Source organism: Lipophrys pholis (assembly GCF_963383615.2).
Source record: "Lipophrys pholis genome assembly, chromosome: 16".
Taxonomy (NCBI): Eukaryota; Metazoa; Chordata; class Actinopteri; order Blenniiformes; family Blenniidae; genus Lipophrys; species Lipophrys pholis.
The window spans coordinates 28,351,151-28,375,304 of NC_137634.1; the positions used below are offsets into that span (position 1 = coordinate 28,351,151).

The 24,154-nt window shown below is 48.2% G+C and overlaps 1 protein-coding gene across 1 annotated transcript in view; it reads right to left on the reverse strand.

Annotated features, from left to right (window-relative positions):
- Positions 1–312: 312 nt before the first annotated feature.
- LOC308122227 (zona pellucida-like domain-containing protein 1) overlaps positions 313–24,154 on the reverse strand; it is a gene marked incomplete at both ends in the record, with an annotated part of 34,572 nt that continues 10,730 nt past the window's right edge. Inside the window, 5 exons of the mRNA XM_080483932.1 lie at positions 313–488; positions 3,811–3,840; positions 13,323–13,425; positions 16,181–16,352; positions 16,443–16,523. Coding sequence (XP_080340058.1) covers positions 313–488; positions 3,811–3,840; positions 13,323–13,425; positions 16,181–16,352; positions 16,443–16,523 — 562 coding nt within the window. The remainder of the gene's footprint in view (positions 489–3,810; positions 3,841–13,322; positions 13,426–16,180; positions 16,353–16,442; positions 16,524–24,154) is intronic.

Genomic DNA, 24,154 nt, shown 5'->3' on the forward strand with positions numbered 1-24,154 from the left:
ATGCAAGGCATTGCAGCGGTTTACAGTTCCCACCATCATCTCTACCTAATCTTGACCGTGTCTGTATTCCCCACCCTAACTAGAAACGGTGACTTGTCAGTGATCCTGGACTGTGTTCATGCTGAACCTTGTTTATCTGAGGTATTGAATCAGTTGTGAGGGTGAAAGCTGCGAGGAAACCCGGAGCACAAGGCCCCCCATGAAGTCCAGCGTTTACTTCTACACTAGAGCAGGTTGTTCAGACACACGACTACATGCACAAACACCGTGTCCCCCCCCCCCACAGCGCTCAGAAGCCATGGGGCTCAGGTCTCAGCCGAAGGCGGGGTTTCGGACGCCAGAGGGCGAGCTGATGGAGACGCTCTTTCCTTTGAGGAGGGTGAGGGAGAAGACGAAGAAGCAGAAGCTCATGACACCCAGGATGATGAGGCCTGAGATGAGGGCACTCGTCACCGTGTTCATCTGGAAGACTGGAGGCTTCAGGTGGGCTGAAGTTACAGGAGCAAACACAACAACACTTCATGACTTCACAGTTGGAGCTCAAACAGCAGCTCAGTGTGGCTCAGTGCCGTCAGACTCAGCCCAGTGGAGGAGTCAGTCACAGCTCCACCACGCTGAAACACTCCAGATAATAGTTAGTCCTGTGACTAACTATTCAGAGTTCAGAGGGGAGCTCAGGTTTTATTACTACCTCTATTCAATTCAATTCAATTCAATTTTATTTGTAAAGCGCTAAATCACATCAACAAACATCTCAAAGCCTCTTACAATGATAGAGAACAACAGGACCCAACTAAACCCTTCCAAAGCAAGCAGGTGTAACAAGCAACAGTGGCCAGGCAGTGTTCTCACATTGGAGCTTCTCACTAGAGCATCAAACTAGGATTGAACACATGAGGAACTAGGATTGAGCAAAACCAGTTCATGTGGCAGCCCTCCGCCACCCTCCATCCTGGTCCAGCAGCCACTGGTGGGACACGCTGTCTCACTGAAGGACCCTGGGTGGAGAGGCATGTGGCCAGCCATGCTGGCTCAGTGAGCCTGCCGTCAGCAGCAGAGCCGCCCATACATCCCACCTCCTCCACCTGCTCCCTGCTGGGAACTCCACCTGGAGAAACGTCCCCTCACCTTGTCTTTGAACTCTTCAGACCAAAGCACAGATTTACACCCACTCTTCTAATGTCCATTCCTGGTGGTTGTTGACCCGAGCTGGTTGCTTTTCCCCGGCACTGGTTCCCCAGTAGCTCTTTGAGCAGAGCGGCCAGAGCGGCAGAGTCTCCTCTGGACAATGGACGTAGGGAATGTCTGTTACTGGAACTCTGTGTGGCTCCAATCTCAGCTGCTGCTAACTTGTCCTTTGTCTTCCTTTCCTGGGCCGGTCCTCATGTGAGCCACTTTGCTTGGGCTTCGGTCATTCCTCTCCACGGGGCTGAGGCTTCGGTCGTTCCTCTCCACAGGGCTGAGGCTTCAGTCATTCCTCTCCACGGGGCTGAGGCTTCAGTCATTCCTCTCCACGGGGCTGAGGCTTCAGTCATTCCTCTCCACAGGGCTGAGGCTTCAGTCATTCCTCTCCACGGGGCTGAGGCTTCAGTCATTCCTCTCCACAGGGCTGAGGCTTCAGTCATTCCTCTCCACGGGGCTGAGGCTTCAGTCATTCCTCTCCACGGGGCTGAGGCTTCAGTCATTCCTCTCCACGGGGCTGAGGCTTCAGTCGTTCCTCTCCACGGGGCTGAGGCTTCAGTCATTCCTCTTCACGGGGCTGAGGCTTCAGTCGATCCTCTCCACGGGGCTGAGGCTTCAGTCATTCCTCTCCACAGGGCTGAGGCTTCAGTCGTTCCTCTCCACCGGGCTGAGGCTTCAATCGTTCCTCTCCACCGGGCTGAGCCTTCGTGCCAAAGTCAGTGCCGCATATACATGATTTCTTTCAGGTCAAAATGTGATACAAGCTCCAAACTTGGCACAAAAACTCTTTAAAAATTTTTTAAAAATAAAAATAAAAACTATATATATGCTGGCCGCCTGGAATCCAAGATGACTTTTAGCAGTAGAAGTGCACAGACTTGCACAATGTGGATGATTCTGGTACTGAATCTTCCATTTTAGACTATGAAGGATCCGATTTTTGGATTTCTGAATAACTAATAACCTTCTAATAACAACTCAGTGGGGCGATCGTGGCTCAATGGTAGAGTCGGTCGTCCAACAAAGCAAAGGTGGCGACTATGAACATTCAATAATTATAATAATATATATAATAATAATAATTCTATAATCAATATGAGGTTTTTCACATTTTATATTTTCTACATAATTCAACATTTACCAACTATCTGTCCAAAACAGTGCGGCTGCCACACTGTGGCGCCGGGGAGCAGCACAGTGTGTTCATTCCTAGTTCCTCTAGTTCCTCATGTGTTCATTCCTAGTTCCTCATGTGTTCATTCCTAGTTCCTCTAGTTCCTCATGTGTTCATTCCTAGTTCCTCATGTGTTCATTCCTAGTTCCTTATGTGTTCATTCCTAGTTCCTCTAGTTCCTCATGTGTTCATTCCTAGTTCCTCTAGTTCCTCATGTGTGCATTCCTAGTTTGATGCTCCAGTGAGAAGCTCCAATGTGCTGCTGCTCTCTGTGCTCTCTGCTGCTCTCTGCTGCTCCCCGCTGCTCCTTGCTGCTCCCTGCTGCTCTCTGTGCTCCCTGCTGCTCCTTGCTGTTCCCTACTGCTCCCTGCTGCTCTGCCTCTCCCTGCTGCTCTCTGTGGTCCCTGCTGCTCTCTGCTGCTCTGCCTATCCCTGCTGCTCTCTGTGCTCTCTGCTGCTCCCCGCTGCTGCCTGTCGCTCCCTGCTGCTCTGCCTCTCCCTGCTGCTCTCTGTGCTCCCTGCTGCTCTCTGCTGCTCCCCGCTGCTCCTTGCTGCTCCCTGCTGCTCTCTGTGGTCCCTGCTGCTCTCTGCTGCTCTGCCTCTCCTTGCTGCTCTCTGTGCTCCCTGCTGCTCTCTGCTGCTCTGCCTCTCCCTGCTGCTCTCTGTGCTCCCTGCTGCTCTCTGCTGCTCCCCGCTGCTCCTTGCTGCTCCCTGCTGCTCCCTGCTGCTCTCTGTGGTCCCTGCTGCTCTCTGCTGCTCTGCCTCTCCCTGCTGCTCTCTGTGCTCTCTGCTGCTCCCCGCTGCTCCTTGCTGCTCCCTGCTGCTCCCTGCTGCTCTCTGTGGTCCCTGCTGCTCTCTGCTGCTCTGCCTCTCCCTGCTGCTCTCTGTGCTCTCTGCTGCTCCCTGCTGCTCTGCCTCTCCCTGCTGCTCTCTGCTGCTAAGTTTAGTTTTATTCCACTCCATAAATAAGAAGTAGTATAAGATGTATTCTAACCATCTGAAGATCGTAGTACTTCTTCAGGAGACACTGCTTGTTGGTTCGATGTGATTTATTATCTACTGATCAATGGATCAATGGATCAATGGATCAATGGATCAATGGATCAATGGATCAATGGATCAATGGATCAATGGATCAATGTTCTGTGCTTGTCTGTGTAACTGAGACCCTGTTCTGCTCTGAATCAGCTTCATTGTGTGAAAACAAACAGGGATACCAGTCCTGTTTCCACAGTGTGAAGTGAGGAAGCTTTTTCTATTCCAAGTAATAAATCTGTGTCTCTAATGTAGTAGAGTTGTTCTCATTCTGGGACTGACAGGAAGTGTAACAGAGGAACATCATGAGAGACAGGATGTGCTGAGCTGACGACACCACCCACTTTGGAAAGGACACAGAAAGAGAAGATAGAGAAGAAGAGATGAAGTGCCTCCATCAGAGGTGGAGGCAGACTCACCCAGCTGGGAGTTGTTGGTTGGTGTTTCATCTAGAAGAAGGGAAGACAAAGTGAAGAGCACAGTGGTAATAGTGACCTAAACTACACATTATATTCACTTTAACTTAGTCAGTTGAGTTTTACAGAGGGGTTGACACTAGTTAGTCTTCACAGATCAATGATCAGATGATTGATTGATTGATTTGTCTCTTTGAGCTGTGAAATAAGAGTCACTATAAAATACTTCTGGTTAATATTAAAGCTGTAAGCAGCCTTGATCGGGACCTCGCTTCTGGTCGCACTCTGGCCTGTCGGATTTGGCCCAATTATGGCCTCTGGCCCAATCATGGCCTCTGGCCCAATCATGGCCTCTGGCCTAATCATGGCCTCTGGCCCAATCATGGCCTCTGGCCTAATCATGACCTCTGGCCCAATCATGGCCTCTGGCCCAATCATGGCCTCTGGCCTAATCATGGCCTCTGGCCCAATCATGGCCTCTGGCCTAATCATGACCTCTGGCCCAATCATGGCCTCTGGCCTAATCATGGCCTCTGGCCCAATCATGGCCTCTGGTCCAATCATGGCCTCTGGCCCGATCATGGCCTCTGGCTCAATCATGGCCTCTGGCCTCTGGCCCAATCATGACCTCTGTCCCAATCATGGCCTCTGGCCCAATCATGGCCTCTGGCCTAATCATGGCCTCTGGCCCAATCATGGCCTCTGGCCTAATCATGACCTCTGGCCCAATCATGACCTCTGGCCCAATCATGGCCTCTGGCCTCTGGCCCAATCATGACCTCTGTCCCAATCATGACCTCTGGTCCAATCATGGCCTCTGGTCCAATCATGACCTCTGGCCCGATTATGGCCTCTGGCCCAATCATGGCCTCTGGCCCAATCATGGCCTCTGGCTCAATCATGACCTCTGGCCCAATCATGGCCTCTGGCCTCTGGCCCAATCATGACCTCTGTCCCAATCATGGCCTCTGGCCCAATCATGGCCTCTGGCCTAATCATGACCTCTGGCCCAATCATGACCTCTGGTCCAATCATGGCCTCTGGTCCAATCATGACCTCTGGCCCGATTATGGCCTCTGGCCCAATCATGGCCTCTGGCCCAATCATGGCCTCTGGCTCAATCATGACCTCTGGCCCAATCATGGCCTCTGGCCTCTGGCCCAATCATGACCTCTGTCCCAATCATGGCCTCTGGCCCAATCATGGCCTCTGGCCCAATCATGACCTCTGGCCCAATCATGGCCTCTGGCCTCTGGCCCAATCATGACCTCTGGCCTAATCATGGCCTCTGGCCCAATCATGGCCTCTGGTCCAATCATGGCCTCTGGCCCAATCATGGCCTCTGGCCTAATCATGACCTCTGGCCCAATCATGACCTCTGGCCCAATCATGGCCTCTGGCCTCTGGCCCAATCATGACCTCTGTCCCAATCATGACCTCTGGTCCAATCATGGCCTCTGGTCCAATCATGACCTCTGGCCCGATTATGGCCTCTGGCCCAATCATGGCCTCTGGCCCAATCATGACCTCTGGCCCAATCATGGCCTCTGGCCTCTGGCCCAATCATGACCTCTGTCCCAATCATGACCTCTGCCCCAATCATGACCTCTGTCCCAATCATGACCTCTGGTCCAATCATGGCCTCTGTCCCAATCATGGCCTCTGGCCCAATCATGGCTACTGGCCCAATCATGGCCTCTGGCCCAATCATGGCCTCTGGCCCAATCATGGCCTCTGGCCCAATCATGGCCTCTGGCCTCTGGCCCAATCATGACCTCTGGCCCAATCATGGCCTCTGGTCCAATCATGGCCTCTGGTCCAATCATGGCCTCTGGCCCAATCATGACCTCTGGCCCAATCATGGCCTCTGGCCCAATCATGGCCTCTGGCCTAATCATGACCTCTGGCCCAATCATGACCTCTGGCCCGATTATGACCTCTGGCCCAATCATGGCCTCTGGCCCAATCATGGCCTCTGGCCTAATCATGACCTCTGGCCCAATCATGACCTCTGGCCCGATTATGGCCTCTGGCCCAATCATGGCCTCTGGCCCAATCATGGTCTCTGGCCCAATCATGGCCTCTGGCCTAATCATGGCCTCTGGCCCAATCATGACCTCTGGCCCAATCATGGCCTCTGGTCTAATCATGACCTCTGGCCTCTGGCCCAATCATGGCCTCTGGCCCAATCATGACCTCTGGTCTAATCATGACCTCTGGCCTAATCATGACCTCTGGCCTCTGGCCCAATCATGACCTCTGGCCCAATTATGGCCTCTGGTCTAATCATGACCTCTGGCCTCTGGCCCAATCATGGCCTCTGGCCCAATCATGACCTCTGGTCTAATCATGACCTCTGGCCCAATCATGACCTCTGGCCTCTGGCCCAATCATGGCCTCTGGCCCAATCATGACCTCTGGCCCAATCATGACCTCTGGCCCAATCATGGCCTCTGGCCCAATCATGGCCTCTGGTCTAATCATGACCTCTGGCCTCTGGCCCAATCATGGCCTCTGGCCCAATCATGACCTCTGGTCTAATCATGACCTCTGGCCCAATCATGACCTCTGGCCTCTGGCCCAATCATGGCCTCTGGCCCAATCATGACCTCTGGCCCAATCATGACCTCTGGTCTAATCATGACCTCTGGCCCAATCATGACCTCTGGCCTCTGGCCCAATCATGGCCTCTGGCCCAATCATGACCTCTGGCCCAATCATGACCTCTGGCCCCTTTAAATGTTGATCAAATATACATTTTGAAAGTTTTAACAAAAAAGGACTTTATTTTTTAAAATGTGGGGGGCTTTAAGATTGAATGCCAACTAAGATAGAATTTAGCTAATCGCTAGATATCAAGTTTTAAGTTTTCTGGTGTAATTTTAAACAAAAACCAGGAGTTTATTTTGAAAACATTTGTGGCTTTTATTTTGAAAGCCAGCTCACTCCAGCCTAGCAAAACACTTAATATAGATTTTTAAATCAACATTGTCATTTTTGATAAACAAGGACTTTTATTTTGAAGGAGTTGGGGCTTTTATTTGTAAAGTCAGGACATGCAGGTGAAGTGGTCAGTTAGATAAGCATGGTATGACGTAATCCTGGTGTGAATGATGTCACAGTGTCTGACCAGCTGCTGGTAGTGATGTCATCACAGTGGAGACAGGAGACATTTTATCTACATACTTTGGAAACAACTCCTCTGAATTAACAGTTTTCGGGCAAATATTTTGACAGAATGATCATTTCTTGGGAGGAAAATGTGTCGTCTTTCAGTCTGTTTGGGTTTTGAAGCAGTCAGACATAAACTGTGGACACTAGGAGGCGCTGTTTGATGCAGACGCACCATTTTGCTCCATCTGACTCAATGATTAATGTTGCTTCAAATCACAGGAAAAAAGAAAAGGACAGCATTGTTCTCTCTCATCAAAAAGCTCATGTTTTATGGAACGTTCCCCTCATGTGTGACATCGTCTTGTTCTGCTGGTTCTCCTCGTGCTTCTGATCTGCTGGTTCTGTGGCTCAGAGTAACGGTTTAGCCACAGTCACCACTTGATCGGGGGGTTCTGTCACCACTGTTTTTGAGGAGACATCTTGGTTTTCCATGTATTTGAATGAGAGGAGGGAGGCGGAGGGTGGAGGATGGAGGCGGAGGGTGGAGGAGGGAGGTGGAGGGAGATGGAGGGAGGCGGAGGGAGACGGAGGGAGGCGCAGGGTGGAGGAGGGAGGCGGAGGGTGGAGGAGGGAGGCGGAGGGAGGCGCAGGGTGGAGGAGGGAGGCGGAGGGTGGAGGAGGGAGGCGGAGGGAGGCGGAGGGTGGAGGAGGGAGGCGGAGGGTGGAGGAGGGAGGTGGAGGGAGATGGAGGGAGGCGGAGGGAGACGGAGGGAGGCGCAGGGTGGAGGAGGGAGGCGGAGGGAGGCGGAGGGAGACGGAGGGAGGCGCAGGGTGGAGGAGGGAGGCGGAGGGTGGAGGAGGGTGGAGGAGGGAGGCGGAGGGAGACGGAGGGAGGCTCAGGGTGGAGGAGGGAGGCGGAGGGAGGCGGAGGGAGGCGGAGGGAGGCTCAGGGTGGAGGAGGGAGGCGGAGGGAGGCGGAGGGAGACGGAGGGTGGCTCAGGGTGGAGGAGGGAGGCGGAGGGAGGCGCAGGGTGGAGGAGGGTGGAGGAGGGAGGCGGAGGGAGACGGAGGGTGGCTCAGGGTGGAGGAGGGAGGCGGAGGGAGATGGAGGGTGGCTCAGGGTGGAGGAGGGAGGCGGAGGGAGGCGCAGGGTGGAGGAGGGAGGCGGAGGGTGGAGGAGGGTGGAGGAGGGAGGCGGAGGGATTCGGCGTTCAGAACTTTGACCTTGAATAAAAAGAAAAGCGCTCGACAAGTCAAAAAGTTGAAGTGACTTATTGAGCAGGAGAGTCTCTGTCATTTAATACGATCTTCACCCTCAGAGGAGAGAGCGTTTGCAAATCTTATTTTGAAAGGCAAATTGGGGACTTCCTGTTTGATTTAGGTCAGTGGTACCATGGTGCGTGATGTGTTGGTCTTGATGAGACGAACAATTGAGTTTTAGTTTGATCTCTACGACATTCCTACGGGCCGTGGTCGCTGTTCTAGTGTTTCTAGTGGCCAATGTAGTGTATGTAGGTGGCGCTAGAGAGCACATTGTGGCTCTCTGGGGGTTAGTTTGTACTTCTTATTAATTTTATTGCCAGTCACCACTTGTTCAGCTCTGTAGTGACTCTAGCTCCTCTGTATTGACTATACAGCCCCTCTGTAGTGATTCTGTTTTTTAGTGTGTATTAGTATGTTAATAAAAGAGTCTTAATAAGTGTCTCTGTTCACTGGCTGTTTAAAACGACTATACGTTTCACCACTAGGGGGCTCTCTGTTCACTGGCTGTTTAAAACGACTATACGTTTCACCACTAGGGGGCTCTCTGTTCACTGGCTGTTTAAAACGACTATACGTTTCACCACTAGGGGGCTCTCTGTTCACTGGCTGTTTAAAATTACTATACGTTTCACCACTAGGGGGCTCTCTGTTCACTGGCTGTTTAAAACTACTATACGTTTCACCACTAGGGGGCTCTCTGTTCACTGGCTGTTTAAAACGACTATACGTTTCACCACTAGGGGGCTCTCTGTTCACTGGCTGTTTAAAACGACTATACATTTCACCACTAGGGGGCTCTCGGTTCACTGGCTGTTTAAAACACTATACGTTTCACCACTAGGGGGCTCTCTGTTCACTGGCTGTTTAAAACGACTATACGTTTCACCACTAGGGGGCTCTCTGTTCACTGGCTGTTTAAAACTACTATACGTTTCACCACTAGGGGGCTCTCTGTTCACTGGCTGTTTAAAAGTACTATACGTTTCACCACTAGGGGGCTCTCTGTTCACTGGCTGTTTAAAACGACTATACGTTTCACCACTAGGGGGCTCTCTGTTCACTGGCTGTTTAAAAGTACTATACGTTTCACCACTAGGGGGCTCTCTGTTCACTGGCTGTTTAAAACGACTATACGTTTCACCACTAGGGGGCTCTCTGTTCACTGGCTGTTTAAAACGACTATACGTTTCACCACTAGGGGGCTCTCTGTTCACTGGCTGTTTAAAACTACTATACGTTTCACCACTAGGGGGCTCTCTGTTCACTGGCTGTTTAAAACTACTATACGTTTCACCACTAGGGGGCTCTCTGTTCACTGGCTGTTTAAAACTACTATACGTTTCACCACTAGGGGGCTCTCTCAATCTAGAAAAGACAAGATTGTTATAAACACATAATACTTAGATTACACTATCACAGGCTGAAACTGAAGAATAATGATGAACCAAACTGAGAAGCGTCTCACCAGCCGCCACAGCATTGTTTACTTTATTTCTACTTATTTATTTGTAGGTATTTTCTATGTTTAAGAGTCTTACTAGTTTCAGCCATTTTGTCTCTTTTGAAAACATTGAGTACGTCCGAATTGTCCCTCCTCACTCCTTAACGATTGAATTCACCTTAAAGCCCTGGATGACATCATGGGGTTAGTGAAAGGTGATAGGAGGCTTCCTAAAGGAGTTAGTGAAAGGTGTTAGGAGGCTTCCTAAAGGAGTTAGTGAAAGGGGTTAGGAGGCTTCCTAAAGGAGTTAAGGAAAGGTGTTAGGAGGCTTCTTAAAGGAGTTAAGGAAAGGTGTTAGGAGACTTCCTAAAGGAGTTAGTAAAGGTGATAGGAGACTTCCTAAAGGAGTTAGTGAAAGGTGTTAGGAGGCTTCCTAAAGGAGTTAGTAAAGGTGTTAGGAGGCTTCCTAAAGGAGTTAGTGAAAGGTGTTAGGACGCTTCCTAAAGGAGTTAGTGAAAGGGGTTAGGAGGCTTCCTAAAGGAGTTAAGGAAAGGTGTTAGGAGACTTCCTAAAGGAGTTAGTGAAAGGTGTTAGGACGCTTCCTAAAGGAGTTAGTGAAAGGGGTTAGGAGGCTTCCTAAAGGAGTTAAGGAAAGGTGTTAGGAGGCTTCCTAAAGGAGTTAGTGAAAGGTGTTAGGAAGCTTCCTAAAGGAGTTAGTAAAGTTGATAGGAGGCTTCCTAAAGGAGTTAGTGAAAGGGGTTAGGAGGCTTCCTAAAGGAGTTAGTAAAGGTGTTAGGAGGCTTCCTAAAGGAGTTAGTAAAGGTGATAGGAGGCTTCCTAAAGGAGTTAGTGAAAGGTGTTAGGAGGCTTCCTAAAGGAGTTAGTGAAAGGGGTTAGGAGGCTTCCTAAAGGAGTTAGTAAAGGTGTTAGGAGGCTTCTTAAAGGAGTTAGTGAAAGGTGTTAGGAGACTTCCTAAAGGAGTTGGTGAAAGGTCTTAGGAGGCGTCCTAAAGGAGTTGGTGAAAGGTGTTAGGAGACTTCCTAAAGGAGTTAAGGAAAGGTGTTAGGAGACTTCCTAAAGGAGTTAGTGAAAGGTGTTAGGAGGCTTCCTAAAGGAGTTAAGGAAAGGTGTTAGGAGACTTCCTAAAGGAGTTAGTGAAAGGTGTTAGGAGGCTTCCTAAAGGAGTTAGTTAAAGGTGTTAGGAGGCTTCCTAAAGGAGTTAGTGAAAGGTGTTAGGAGGCTTCCTAAAGGAGTTAGGAAAGGTGTTAGGAGACTTCCTAAAGGAGTTAAAGGTGTTAGGAGGCTTCCTAAAGGAGTTAGTGAAAGGTGTTAGGAGACTTCCTAAAGGAGTTAGTGAAAGGTGTTAGGAGGCTTCCTAAAGGAGTTAGTGAAAGGTGTTAGGACGCTACCTAAAGGAGTTAGTGAAAGGGGTTAGGAGGCTTCCTAAAGGAGTTAGTGAAAGGTGTTAGGAGGCTTCCTAAAGGAGTTAGTGAAAGGTGTTAGGACGCTTCCTAAAGGAGTTAGTGAAAGGGGTTAGGAGGCTTCCTAAAGGAGTTAGGAAAGGTGTTAGGAGACTTCCTAAAGGAGTTAAAGGTGTTAGGAGGCTTCCTAAAGGAGTTAGTGAAAGGTGTTAGGAGACTTCCTAAAGGAGTTAGTGAAAGGTGTTAGGAGGCTTCCTAAAGGAGTTAAGGAAAGGTGTTAGGAGGCTTCCTAAAGGAGTTAGTGAAAGGTGTTAGGAGACTTCCTAAAGGAGTTAAGGAAAGGTGTTAGGAGGCTTCTTAAAGGAGTTAGTAAAGGTGTTCGGAGGCTTCCTAAATGAGATAGTAAGGTGTTAGGAGGCTTCCTAAAGGAGTTAGTGAAAGGTGTTAGGAGGCTTCCTAAAGGAGTTAAGGAAAGGTGTTCGGAGACTTCCTAGAGGAGTGAAGGAAAGGTGTTAAGAGGCTTCCTAAAGGAGTTAGGAAAGGTGTTCGGAGGCTTCCTAAAGGAGTTAGTAAAGGTGTTAGGAGGCTTCTTAAAGGAGTTAGTAAAGGAGATCACGGTGGTGAGGCAGTCAGACTTTCACTTAGTGACGTCATAATAAAGCGACGGTGGCTCTAGTTAGTGACGTCTGCCATGGTGGGGAAAGAACTACATGGTTCTGAAAATGAACTACAAAAAGTTAATCTGGGTTCTAGATGATTTCAAGTGGTTCTAGGCAGATTATTACTTTGGTAACTTACATGATCTGCTCCTTTTTCAGTCATCCTGAGTTTCCCTGAACGCTCCGGTGAGCGGGTTCCTTTAAATGTTGTCGCCGCAAGGAATTGTGGGAGAACATGAGCTGGTCTCCTTTGGTAAAGGAACCATCAGTGGTTCCTAGGCTAAAGGAGGTTCTAAAGGAAGCATCAGTGGTTCCTAAGCTAAAATGAGGTTCTAAAGGAAGCTTCAGTGGTTCCTAGGCTAAAGGAGGTTCTAAAAAAAGCATCAGTGGTTCCTAGGCTAAAGGAGGTTCTAAAGGAAGCATCAGTGGTTCCTAAGCTAAAATGAGGTTCTAAAGGAAGCTTCAGTGGTTCCTAGGCTAAAGGAGGTTCTAAAAAAAGCATCAGTGGTTCCTAGGCTAAAGGAGGTTCTAAAGGAAGCAACGAGCCTCAGACAGCCGCCACACAGAACCCTTCTGGGGTGAAGGAGAAGTCAATAGAGAAGACAGGGGGGATAATTCGGACGTACCCCAGGAGACATGGGGGACAATTCGGACATACCCCAGGATAAATGGAGGACAATTTGGACATACCCCTGGAGACATGGGGGACAATTCGGACATACCCCTGGAGACATGGGGGACAATTTGGACATACCCCAGGAGACATGGGGGACAATTCGGACATACCCCAGGAGACATGGGGGACAATTTGGACATACCCCTGGTCTTCCTTCAGTACTTTTTCAATGCAGACATAGCCACTGAGAGACAGACACAGTAAGACACTGGCCTCGGTGAACCGGTGAGTGTTTTTCTCCACACAGACAGGATAAGTACAGAACTCTGCAAGGGGGGTCGAATTTGCAAGTTCTGGTAAGAGGTATACAGTAGTATAGAGTAGTGTACAGTAGCAGTGGACATTTTGTGTGACAGTAACCCTAACAGAAAGCTTTCAGCCAGGTTGTTGTTCTTTGGGGGGGTTGCTTCTGTCAAACTGGATCTATTTCCTCCCTTTGACAAAATATTCACTCTACAAGTACTGCAAGTGTCCTTGTCTCATCCTTTCTCCTGAAATGTAACAGAACTTGGTTCTCTTCGGCCCATAACAAGCTCCTGGACGTCTTCTTGTCATTAGTCTCTCCTGCAAGATGAATTATTTAAAATTCTCTCAGTCTGTTTCCTGTGTATTTGTCTTCTTGCCAGTAGGATTATCAAACGTTCCACCCATCTTCTGTTCCCTTCATCCTGAGAGCTGGGTACATCTGGACATGTTCTGAACTGCTCTTCAAACTACATACATGAGACCAAACTACTTCAGTGAGATGAAGGGGAAAGCTGCTTCACAGCTTCTAAAATACCTGCTTTGATAGGATTAGTCTCTTGTGTTGTAGTTAATGAGATAAAATGAGGTGCTTGTCCCTGGAGGGAGACACAGCTCCACGTCCATGAGACCACAGATAAGGACTGGTGAGCTGGGAGTGCTGTCAGGAGGAGGACATGACGTCCATCGGTCTTTACCACTGCGAGTGATGATGGGCCCAGCAGTCAGGACTGCATTTCCAGATGCTGGGTTGGTGTCCCCACCCTCAGAGACGTCCCTCCTTCTCCTGCTGCCACAGATCTACAGAGCAGAGACAGAGGACGCGCTCATGAAGACACACACTGCAGTTTGACGTGACACATTAGATCTGAATCATTCCTGTGATGGATTCTCACTCAACCATGAGATGATAATCTGTAACCCTCAGGTAAAACTCCACTGGATCCAGAGGGGTGTCCTGGTCAGATCACCACATCACCACATCACCACATCACCACATCACCACATCACCAGATCATCAGATCATCAGATCACCAGATCATCAGATCACCAGATCATCAGATCACCAGATCACCAGATCATCAGATCATCAGATCACCACATCACCAGATCACCAGATCACCAGATCGCCAGATCACCACATCACCACATCACCGGATCATCAGATCATCAGATCACCAGATCACCAGATCGCCAGATCACCACATCACCACATCACCAGATCATCAGATCACCACATCACCAGATCACCAGATCGCCAGATCACCAGATCACCAGATCACCACATCACCAGATCATCAGATCATCAGATCATCAGATCACCAGATCACCACATCACCAGATCACCACATCACCACATCACCACATCACCAGATCACCAGATCATCAGATCACCACATCACCACATCACCACATCACCACATCACCACATCACCAGATCATCAGATCATCAGATCACCAGATCATCAGATCACCAGATCACCAGATCACCAGATCGAGACGATGTAACGACCTGGATCACGATCATTAACTCTAATCACCATCACACTGGAATACTTTGAAACCTCCTCTTGGTGACCTGCTGTCTGTCTCTCATACTAATGAGGATAAAAACAGAATATTCAGATAATATAAAAAAAAAAAAAACACAAGTACATGTTGTAAGTAATTGCATATTTATTTAAATATTGGCAGACTTTTAATAATTCTCCCCCAAAAATTAAAGTAAAGAATGAGAGAGAGAGAGAGAGAGAGAGAGAGAGAGAGAGAGAGAGAGAGAGAGAGAGAGAGAGAGAGAGAGAGAGCAAGTGAATTACTGCAAAAATACACAAACACTGAGGGTTTTATCTCTGGTGATAAAGTATTTGCTGATTGTGATTGTGAGGCTTCACCATGTACTGCTGGTGTGAAGCTGGTTCACCAGTGAAAATCCATCAATCTGCCTCGTGGTTCAAAGTGTGAAACAAGGAGCGACTGACAGTCTGGACTTTAGGAAAAGTTCTGCTCTGCTAGAGGAAAGTCCCAGTACACTGAGGGGCCACATTTAAAAGTGCCGCTACTGCGTACTGGTGCACACCAGCCCACTTAAAGCGCTGGGTGTGGGTGTAATGCACAGATTGATCCACAAGGGGAGTAACTGCACTGAATGGGAGCGTATATTGTTAGGAACCTTTGTGCACATCAGGTGGAACGCACCGCATCACCGCAACTTCACAACACCAAGACAAACCGTACCAATTGGATTATGGATGATTGATTATGGATTATGGATTATGGATTATAGATTATGGATTACGGATGATGGATTATGGATTATGGATTATACATTATAGAATATTTATTATGGATTATGGATTATAGATTATGGATTACGGATTATGGATTATAGAATATTGATTATGGATTATGGATTATAGATTATAGAATATTGATTATGGATTATAGATTATGGATTATAGATAATAGAATATTGATTATGGATTATGGATTATAGATTAGAGAATATTGATTATGGATTATGGATTATAGATTAGAGAATATTGATTATGGATTATAGATTATGGATTATGGATTATGGATTACGGATTACAGATTATGGATTATAGATAATAGCATATTGATTATGGATTATAGATTATAGAATATTGATTATGGATTATGGATTACGGATTACGGATTATGGATTATAGATAATATAATATTGATTATGGATTATGGATTATAGATGATAGAATATTGATTATGGATTATGGATTATAGAATATTGATTATGGATTATAGAATAGTGATTATTGATTATGGATTATGGATTATAGATTATAGAATATTGATTATGGATTGTGGATTATGGCTTGTTTGAATGAACACTTTGTTTGGACTCAACTGTCTGAGTAAAATAAAAGAAGATTTTGTACAATTCACAAAGTCTGGGGTCATCTCCTCTCAGGTGTCCACGGTGAGCGTGGTGCTCACTTTATTTTTCTGTAAGGTAAGGGACTTTAGCTACCACACTAACCCTAACCCTAACCCTAACCCTACAGAATTATACAGATTGACCCAATTGAGTCATTTAATGTGGCTCTACAGCCCCTCTGTTGCGCTCTACACCACCTCCAGTAAAATAGAGTCTCCTGCCTTTCACTGCAGCTAAGAAATGTTGAGTCTCCAAAGTCTTCAGGATTGAAAATAACTAAAGTCGAGTCAAGAGTTTCACTCATTTACTTCCACTAACAACCTGCTAGGGTTAGGGTTAGAGCTGCAGCGTGGAGACGCACTCGTCTCCACAAGCAACCCGAGAGTTAAGATCAAAGGACCCAAACAGGTCCATGCATGAAACACTGCAGCCCCATGCAATCATGATATTACATCCTATTAGTGATTGAGTTCTATTGATAATGATCTCTCTGTGTGTGTGTGTGTGTGTGTGTGTGTGTGTGTGTGTGTGTGTGTGTGTGTGTGTGTGTGTGTGTGTGTGTGTGTGTGTGTGTGTGTGTGTGTGTGTGTGTGTGTGTGTGTGTGTGTGTGTGTGTGTGTGTGTGTGTGTGTGTGTGCTCACTGGCATGAGCATGGGGCAGTCGTCAGCTCGGCACAGTTTTGTGACGCAGTGCAGGAACACTGTGGACATCTTCTGGTTCTTGTGCTTCACAAATCGAAACACTTCAAAAGCAAATCGGCCCATTTGGCTCTTCCCGTTTTCAAAGACGGAGGTCTGGGGATCCTTTTCACAGCTTCTCAAGAAAGAAAGAAAGAGAGAATCAATGGAAAGTAAGGCGCAGAGAGCCTGATGTGCAGTAATGAGGGACCTAATGTGGAGGTACCTGAAGAAAAGGTCGTAGCGGAGGTCATCGTTGGGGTTTCCAGAGGGCGTGGTGTAACAGTAGTCCATCAGAACGTTCCACCTGTCCAGGTTAGAAAAGAAATGAGTGTAGAGCTCTGGGAGTACAAACATGGAGGTTCTGCTGCATTTACTATTGTCAAAGTGAGGCGCAGGCCTCATCTGGGGAGGGGGGGGGGGGGGGGGGGGGGGGGGCATTCCAGGCTCGTGTGCTGAACACTGTTACCCCCCCCCCCACATTGTCAGTCTGCACCAAATACCAGCTTTTGTTGGAGGTGGTGGTGGTGGTGGTGGTGGTGGTGGGGGGGGTAATTGGGGTGGTGGTGGTGGTGGGGTTGACTGGGATGGTGGTAGTGGTGGTGGTGGTGGTGGTGGTGGGGTTGACTGGGATGGTGGTAGTGGTGGGAGTGGTGGGGTGGGGGAGGGACTCTACATCTTTATACTTTGAAAATTACAAAAATGAATAGTATTCATGGACAGTGTTGGTGAACAGTGTGCAGGAATGGAGGCATGCTGCCAATCCAAGGGTGGTTCCTAATGGTCCCTCGTAGGAGTTAGTGAAAGGTTAGGAGGTTCTAAAGGAAGCATCAGTGGTTCCTAGGAAAAAGGAGGTTCTAAAGGAAGCATCAGTGGTTCCTAGGCTAAAGGAGGTTCTAAAGGAAGCATCAGTGGTTCCTAAGATAAAGGAGGTTCTAAAGGAAGCATCAGTGGTTCCTAGGCTAAAGGAGGTTCTAAAGGAAGCATTGAGCCTCCTTTCCTTAGGTTAGTGAGAATTAGAACGCTCCTTATCAAGGCCGCCAATGAAGCACTTCTGGGGTTAAGGAGACGTGGATAGGAAAGGAGACAGGAGGGACGATTAGGAGATAGGATGGACATTTAGGACGTACCCAAAATTCTCTAGACAGGAAGTGGAAGTCTTTGGTAATGTCCATATGGACAGTAGCATTAAGAGGATCCACCTCCACCTTCAGTAGTAACTGACCGGCTCTGCTCCACCTTCACCTCTACCTTCAGTAGTACCTGACCGGCTCTGCTCCACCTTCACCTCCGCCTTCAATAGTAACTGACCGGCTCTGCTCCACCTTCACCTCCGCCTTCAGCAGTAACTGACCGGCTCTGCTCCACCTTCACCTCTACCTTCAGTAGTAACTGACTGGCTCTGCTCCACCTTCACCTTAACCTTCAGTAGTAACTGACCGGCTCTGCTCCACCTTAACCTCCACCTTCAATAGTAACTGACTGGCTCTGCTCCACCTTCACCTCTACCTTCAGTAGTAACTGACTGGCTCTGCTCCACCTTCACCTCAACCTTCAGTAGTACCTGACCGGCTCTGCTCCACCTTAACCTCCACCTTCAATAGTAACTGACTGGCTCTGCTCCACCTTCACCTCTACCTTCAGTAGTAACTGACTGGCTCTGCTCCACCTTCACCTCTACCTTCAGTAGTAACTGACTGGCTCTGCTCCACCTTCACCTCAACCTTCAGTAGTAACTGACTGGCTCTGCTCCACCGTCACCTCCACCTTCAGTAGTAACTGACCGGCTCTGCTCCACCGTCACCTCCACCTTTCCACCTTCAGTAGTCAAAGCAGTCCATCATTAAATGCAACTTGAAGCTTGTGAAACGTGGCCCTGCTGCAACTGCACCACAAGGGGGCAGAGTAGAGGCATGGAGTCGGCTTTAAATCAGGTACTTTGTACTTCATCAGTATTTGTACTAAATGTACCTGTTAGCTTTTGCAGCTATAACTTCCAATATTGTCTTTAAATGTCCTCCTCATCAAATCATCACATCATCATCATCATCATCATCATCATCATCATCATCATCATCATCATCATCATCATCATCATCATCATCATCATCATCATCATCATCACATCATTGTCATCACATCACATCACATCACATCATCATCATCATCACATAATCATCATCATCATCATCATCATCATCATCATCATCATCATCATCATCATCATCATCATCCCATCATCATCCCATCATCCCATCATCACATCATCACATCATCATCATCACATCATCATCATCACATCATCATCATATCATAATCACATCATCATCATCATCATCATCATCATCATCATCATCATCATCATCATCATCATCATCATCATCTCATCATCATCACATCATTGTCATCACATCATCATCATTATTACATCATCATCATCATCATCATCATCATCATCATCACATCATCGTCATCATCACATCATTGTCATGACAGCATCATCATCATCATCATCATTATTGCATCATCATTATCACATCATCATCATCATCACATCATCATCATCACATCATCCTCATCATCGTCATCACATCATCATCACATCATCATCATCATCACATCATCCTCATCATCGTCATCACATCATCATCATCATCATCATCATCATCATCATCATCATCGTCATCGTCATCACATCATCACATGATTGAGGGACTTGACTTCTACATCATGAAGCTCCAGAGCGGCAGAAGGCAGGAAACATGGTGACGCTCCTCCTTCGTCCTCACAATCACAACCACGGTATGGAGTTCATGTCCCCTTGTTGCCCAGCAACTCTCAGCAAGTCACAGCAACACCCAGCAACACCCAGCAATTCCCAGCAACACCAAGCAATTCCCAGCAACTCCCAGCAATACCCAGCAATTCCCAGCAACTGCCAGCAATGCCTAGCAATTCCAGCAACTCCCATCAACTCCCAGCAACTCCCAGCAATACCCAGCAATTCCCAGCAACTCCCAGCAATACCCAGCAATTCCCAGCAACTCCCATCAACGCTCAGCAATTCCCAGCAACTGCCAGCAATGCCTAGCAATTCCAGCAACTCCCATCAAATCCCAGCAATTTCCAGCAACTCCCAGCAACTCCCAGCAATTCCCAGCAACTACCAGCAACACAGACTTCGGCGCAGATGGTTGGAACAGCCAAACCAAATCTCTCCGGCCAGAAGAACATGACCTCATCTTGTTGCCAACCTTTCTTCTCTGTGTGATGGAGGACGCATCGGTCAGTAGTTCTCCTTTGTGGCAGAATGCCTCTGAGCCACAGACACTGAGGAGGGGAGGAAGTACTGCGCTGTGTTTTTGCTGCTGTACATCACTAGTACTGTCAGCTGATGCACTTCACCTGCTGGTGTGAAAAAGTCAAAAATTATTCAGACACCTCCTGAATTTGTTGTTTTTCATAGAAATATTGCTGATTGGGCCCCATGACTCATATCTATAACAGTAATAATAACTAATTAAACACATTTTGACTGTTTTTTTATCCTAAAAACTCACTCTCTCACCCTCTGACCACCACCAACTACTGACTCTCTCACTCTCTCACCCTCTGACCCCCACTAACCACTCTCTCTCTCACCCTAACTCACCCTCTGACCCCCACTAACCACTCTCTCACCCCCTGACCCCCACTAACCACTCTCTCTCACTCTCTCACCCTCTGACCACCACCAACCACTCTCTCTCACCCTCTGACCCCCACTAACCACTCTCTCACTCTCTCACTCTCTCACCCTCTGACCACCACTAACCACTCTCTCTCTCACCCTCTGACCACCACCAACCACTCACTCTCTCACCCTCGGACCATCACCAACCACTCACTCTCACTGCATTCACCCTCGGACCATCACCAACCACTCACTCTCACTACATTCACCCTCTGACCACCACCAACCACTCTCTCTCACCCTCTGACCCCCACTAACCACTCTCTCACTCTCTCACTCTCTGACCACCACCAACCACTCTCTCTCACCCTCTGACCCCCACTAACCACTCTCTCACTCTCTCACTCTCTCACCCTCTGACCACCACTAACCACTCTCTCTCTCACCCTCTGACCACCACCAACCACTCACTCTCTCACCCTCGGACCATCACCAACCACTCACTCTCACTGCATTCACCCTCGGACCATCACCAACCACTCACTCTCACTACATTCACCCTCTGACCACCACCAACCACTCACTCTCACTACATTCACCCTCTGACCATCACCAACCACTCACTCTCACTACATTCACTCTCTGACCACCACCAACCACTCACTCTCACTACATTCACTCTCTGACCACCACCAACCACTCACTCTCACTACATTCACTCTCTGACCACCACCAACCACTCACTCTCTCACTCATACACCCTCTGATGTTTTTCTTAAACAAAGGAACATCTGGTGACTGCATGGTTGAAAACACGATTGGTCACGTGACACCCTCTAACCCCTCCTGTAAGCTGCACCCCTGCACCTCACCACCAGGGGGCTCCCCCAACTCCGCCACACCCAGAGGAGGAGGCAGCTCTCTTAACCTGAGACCATAGCAAGGAGATTGGTGAGGATGCTTCCTGGTGCTACGGGGGGCCTGAAACTCCACCGGGTGAGACTGGCTTCCTGCTAGTGCTCACCATCTGTCCCCCTGAACAGCCGAGAGACACATCTCTGCTGCATCGGGGGGAAAGAGAGCACAAAGTGGACCTAAAGAACCAAACCCAGGTTCAGCCCGCTGGACTAGCAGAACTCAGTTTGGATTAATTATTCTCTTTTTTTTTTCTTTTTTTGTCCCTTGGGACGCTGTGCAGCGTCCCAGCATCCCAGCTTTCTACAGGAAGCTGTTCTGAAGCTGAATGCAAAGACCACAGTTCTGGTTCGTGACGCCAAATCCGAACCCGGTAATGGACAAGTTATGCGCACACCCATCACCGCTCAGCAATGGCGATTAGCTAAATGCTCAAACACACAGACACGTTTATCAACAAAACTGCTTCTTTGTGCCGCCGGACACCTCCCGGACACCTCCAGGACACCTCCCAGACACCTCCCGGACACCTCCCGGACACCTCCAGGACACCTCCCAGACACCTCCCGGACACCTCCCGGACACCTCCAGGACACCTCCCAGACACCTCCAGGACACCTCCAGGACACCTCCCAGACACCTCCCAGACACCTCCCGGACACCTCCAGGACACCTCCCAGACACTTCCAGGACACCTTCCTGACACCTCCCTGACACCTCCCGGACACCTCCAGGACACCTCCCTGACACCTCCCGGACACTTCCAGGACACCTCCCAGACACCTCCAGGACACCTCCAGGACACCTCCCAGACACCTCCCTGACACCTCCCAGACACTTCCAGGACACCTCCCAGACACCTCCAGGACACCTCCCGGACACCTCCCAGACACCTCCCAGACACCTCCCGGACACTTCCAGGACACCTCCCGGACACCTCCCTGACACCTCCAGGACACCTCCCAGACACCTCCAGGACACCTCCCGGACACCTCCAGGACACCTCCCGGACACCTCCCAGACACCTCCCGGACACTTCCAGGACACCTCCCTGACACCTCCCGGACACTTCCAGGACACCTCCCGGACACCTCCCTGACACCTCCAGGACACCTCCCAGACACCTCCCGGACACCTCCAGGACACCTCCCAGACACCTCCAGGACACCTCCCTACGGTGAACGAGTTTTAACTGCATGTTCTGACATGCAGGTAAAACTCCTGGGTCTTAATACCGGATGAACACCGCAGACTGTAATTGCCCCAGGACAGAAAGCGTCTTTCCGTGGCCACGGCAACTTGGCTCTGCTCCGGTGAAACACACACACACACACACACACACACACACACACACACACACACACACACACACACACACACACACACACACACACACACACACACACACACACACTCTTTGTACATAGTGTTGCTGTTTAATAGATTAGATCTCCGTGTTAGATGTCGTTTGCTATTTGAATGTGTTGATTTATGAGATGATTTCAGAATTATTTATGAATTAATACATTTTGTTAATAAACGCCTGTTAGCTGAATTGAACGATTCTTGGTGATTATTGTGTATTTATTGGTGACAATTCACTGGTTTGTAACAGTCGGTGCTCGGATCTCACACCTTCCCTTTTATTTAAGATTGTTATATTTTACACAGAAATATATAACTTAAATACACTTTTTACAAACGAGACTGATATTTTGGTATTAGCTATTTCCAGTTTATCTGGTGGTGCCCCCCTTTTTATTATTAATACATAAATAACAAATTTATTCAAATTATTAATTTTTCATTAATAATTTATTTAATATAGAATTTATTAACTTTAAGTAATTACTCAATTACTTTAGGAGTTGTTAATGAGTAAATGACTTTCATTAATAATTAACATTTTTCCTAAAATTACTTCCACTGATTTATTACTTTCAGTAATCTATTACTCAGAGTAATTAATGTGAATAATCAACCATAAATGCCAACACTGCATGCACCCTCTGACCACCACCAACCGAGCCACGCCGCCACTTCAGTGCATATATTTTCTTTTGCTGTAGTTTCCAATCATTTATTAATCCTGCAGCCTGCTATTCCAGACTAAACCAAATGAAATGTTACTTGCTAATCTGGGCACTGTACTTGTACTTTAAGACCCATTTGTCACACAGTCTTCACAAAGTTAAGATGGCTAAGACTAAAGAAACATGACTTGATTTAAGAGAGACGGCTATGAAGGTTCCACCTGGAAGGTTCTATCAGAAACAGCAAACAGATTGGACATAGAACAAATGTCTTTAGATTGTCAAAAGGTTCAAAATGACCGGTCCTGTGAAGAGAACAAAGAGAACAGATATACTTCTAAAACAGTAACAAACAGGAAGATGTCAGTCAGGAGAGTAGTTACTGAAGTAGAGTAACATTGTATTGTTGTGCAGTAGTACTCAATAATGTACTGGGGCCTTTTAGTTTCACCACAAATGGTCAAATATATAAGACTTTAACCACTTCCAGGCTACTCCTCAAGGTATTTGTGAGACTTGTGTAATGGTGAAACTTGTTTTACTGGTGGGAGACTCTCCTCCAGAGGGAACTCCAGAGAGGGAGACTCTCCTCCAGAGGGAACTCCAGAGAGGCAGACTCTCCTCCAGAGGGAACTCCAGAGAGGGAGACTCTCCTCCAGAGGGATCTCCAGAGAGGGAGACTCTCCTCCAGAGGGATCTCCAGAGAGGCAGACTCTCCTCCAGAGGGAACTCCAGAGAGGGAGACTCTCCTCCAGAGGGAACTCTAGAGAGGGAGACTCTCCTCCAGAGGGAACTCCAGAGAGGCAGACTCTCCTCCAGAGGGAACTCCAGAGAGGCAGGACTCTCCTCCAGAGGGAACTCCAGAGAGGCAGACTCTCCTCCAGAGGGAACTCCAGAGAGGCAGGACTCTCCTCCAGAGGGAACTCTAGAGAGGGAGACTCTCCTCCAGAGGGAACTCCAGAGAGGGAGACTCTCCTCCAGAGGGAACTCCAGAGAGGGAGACTCTCCTCCAGAGTGAACTCCAGAGAGGGAGACTCTCCTCCAGAGGGAACTCCAGCACACTCAGAACTCCAACTTTAGAGTTTTGGTGAAACTTCTAAGCAGAAGAATCTCTGATGTCTCATTGCTCAATGTGTTTTGTTGCAGGTGATTTAAAAGGCTCAGATTCTGCAGAATTTACTCCCTAGAGGTTCTCCAGCAGTACTACTCGTCCCCACACCTGGACTGACGTCCCAGAAGTGAAGACAGTCTGTCCTCTCTGTCCCCGGCTTGTTCCAGGTTTTAAAAAGTGTGTTGCTCCAAGCAGCCAATCAGAAA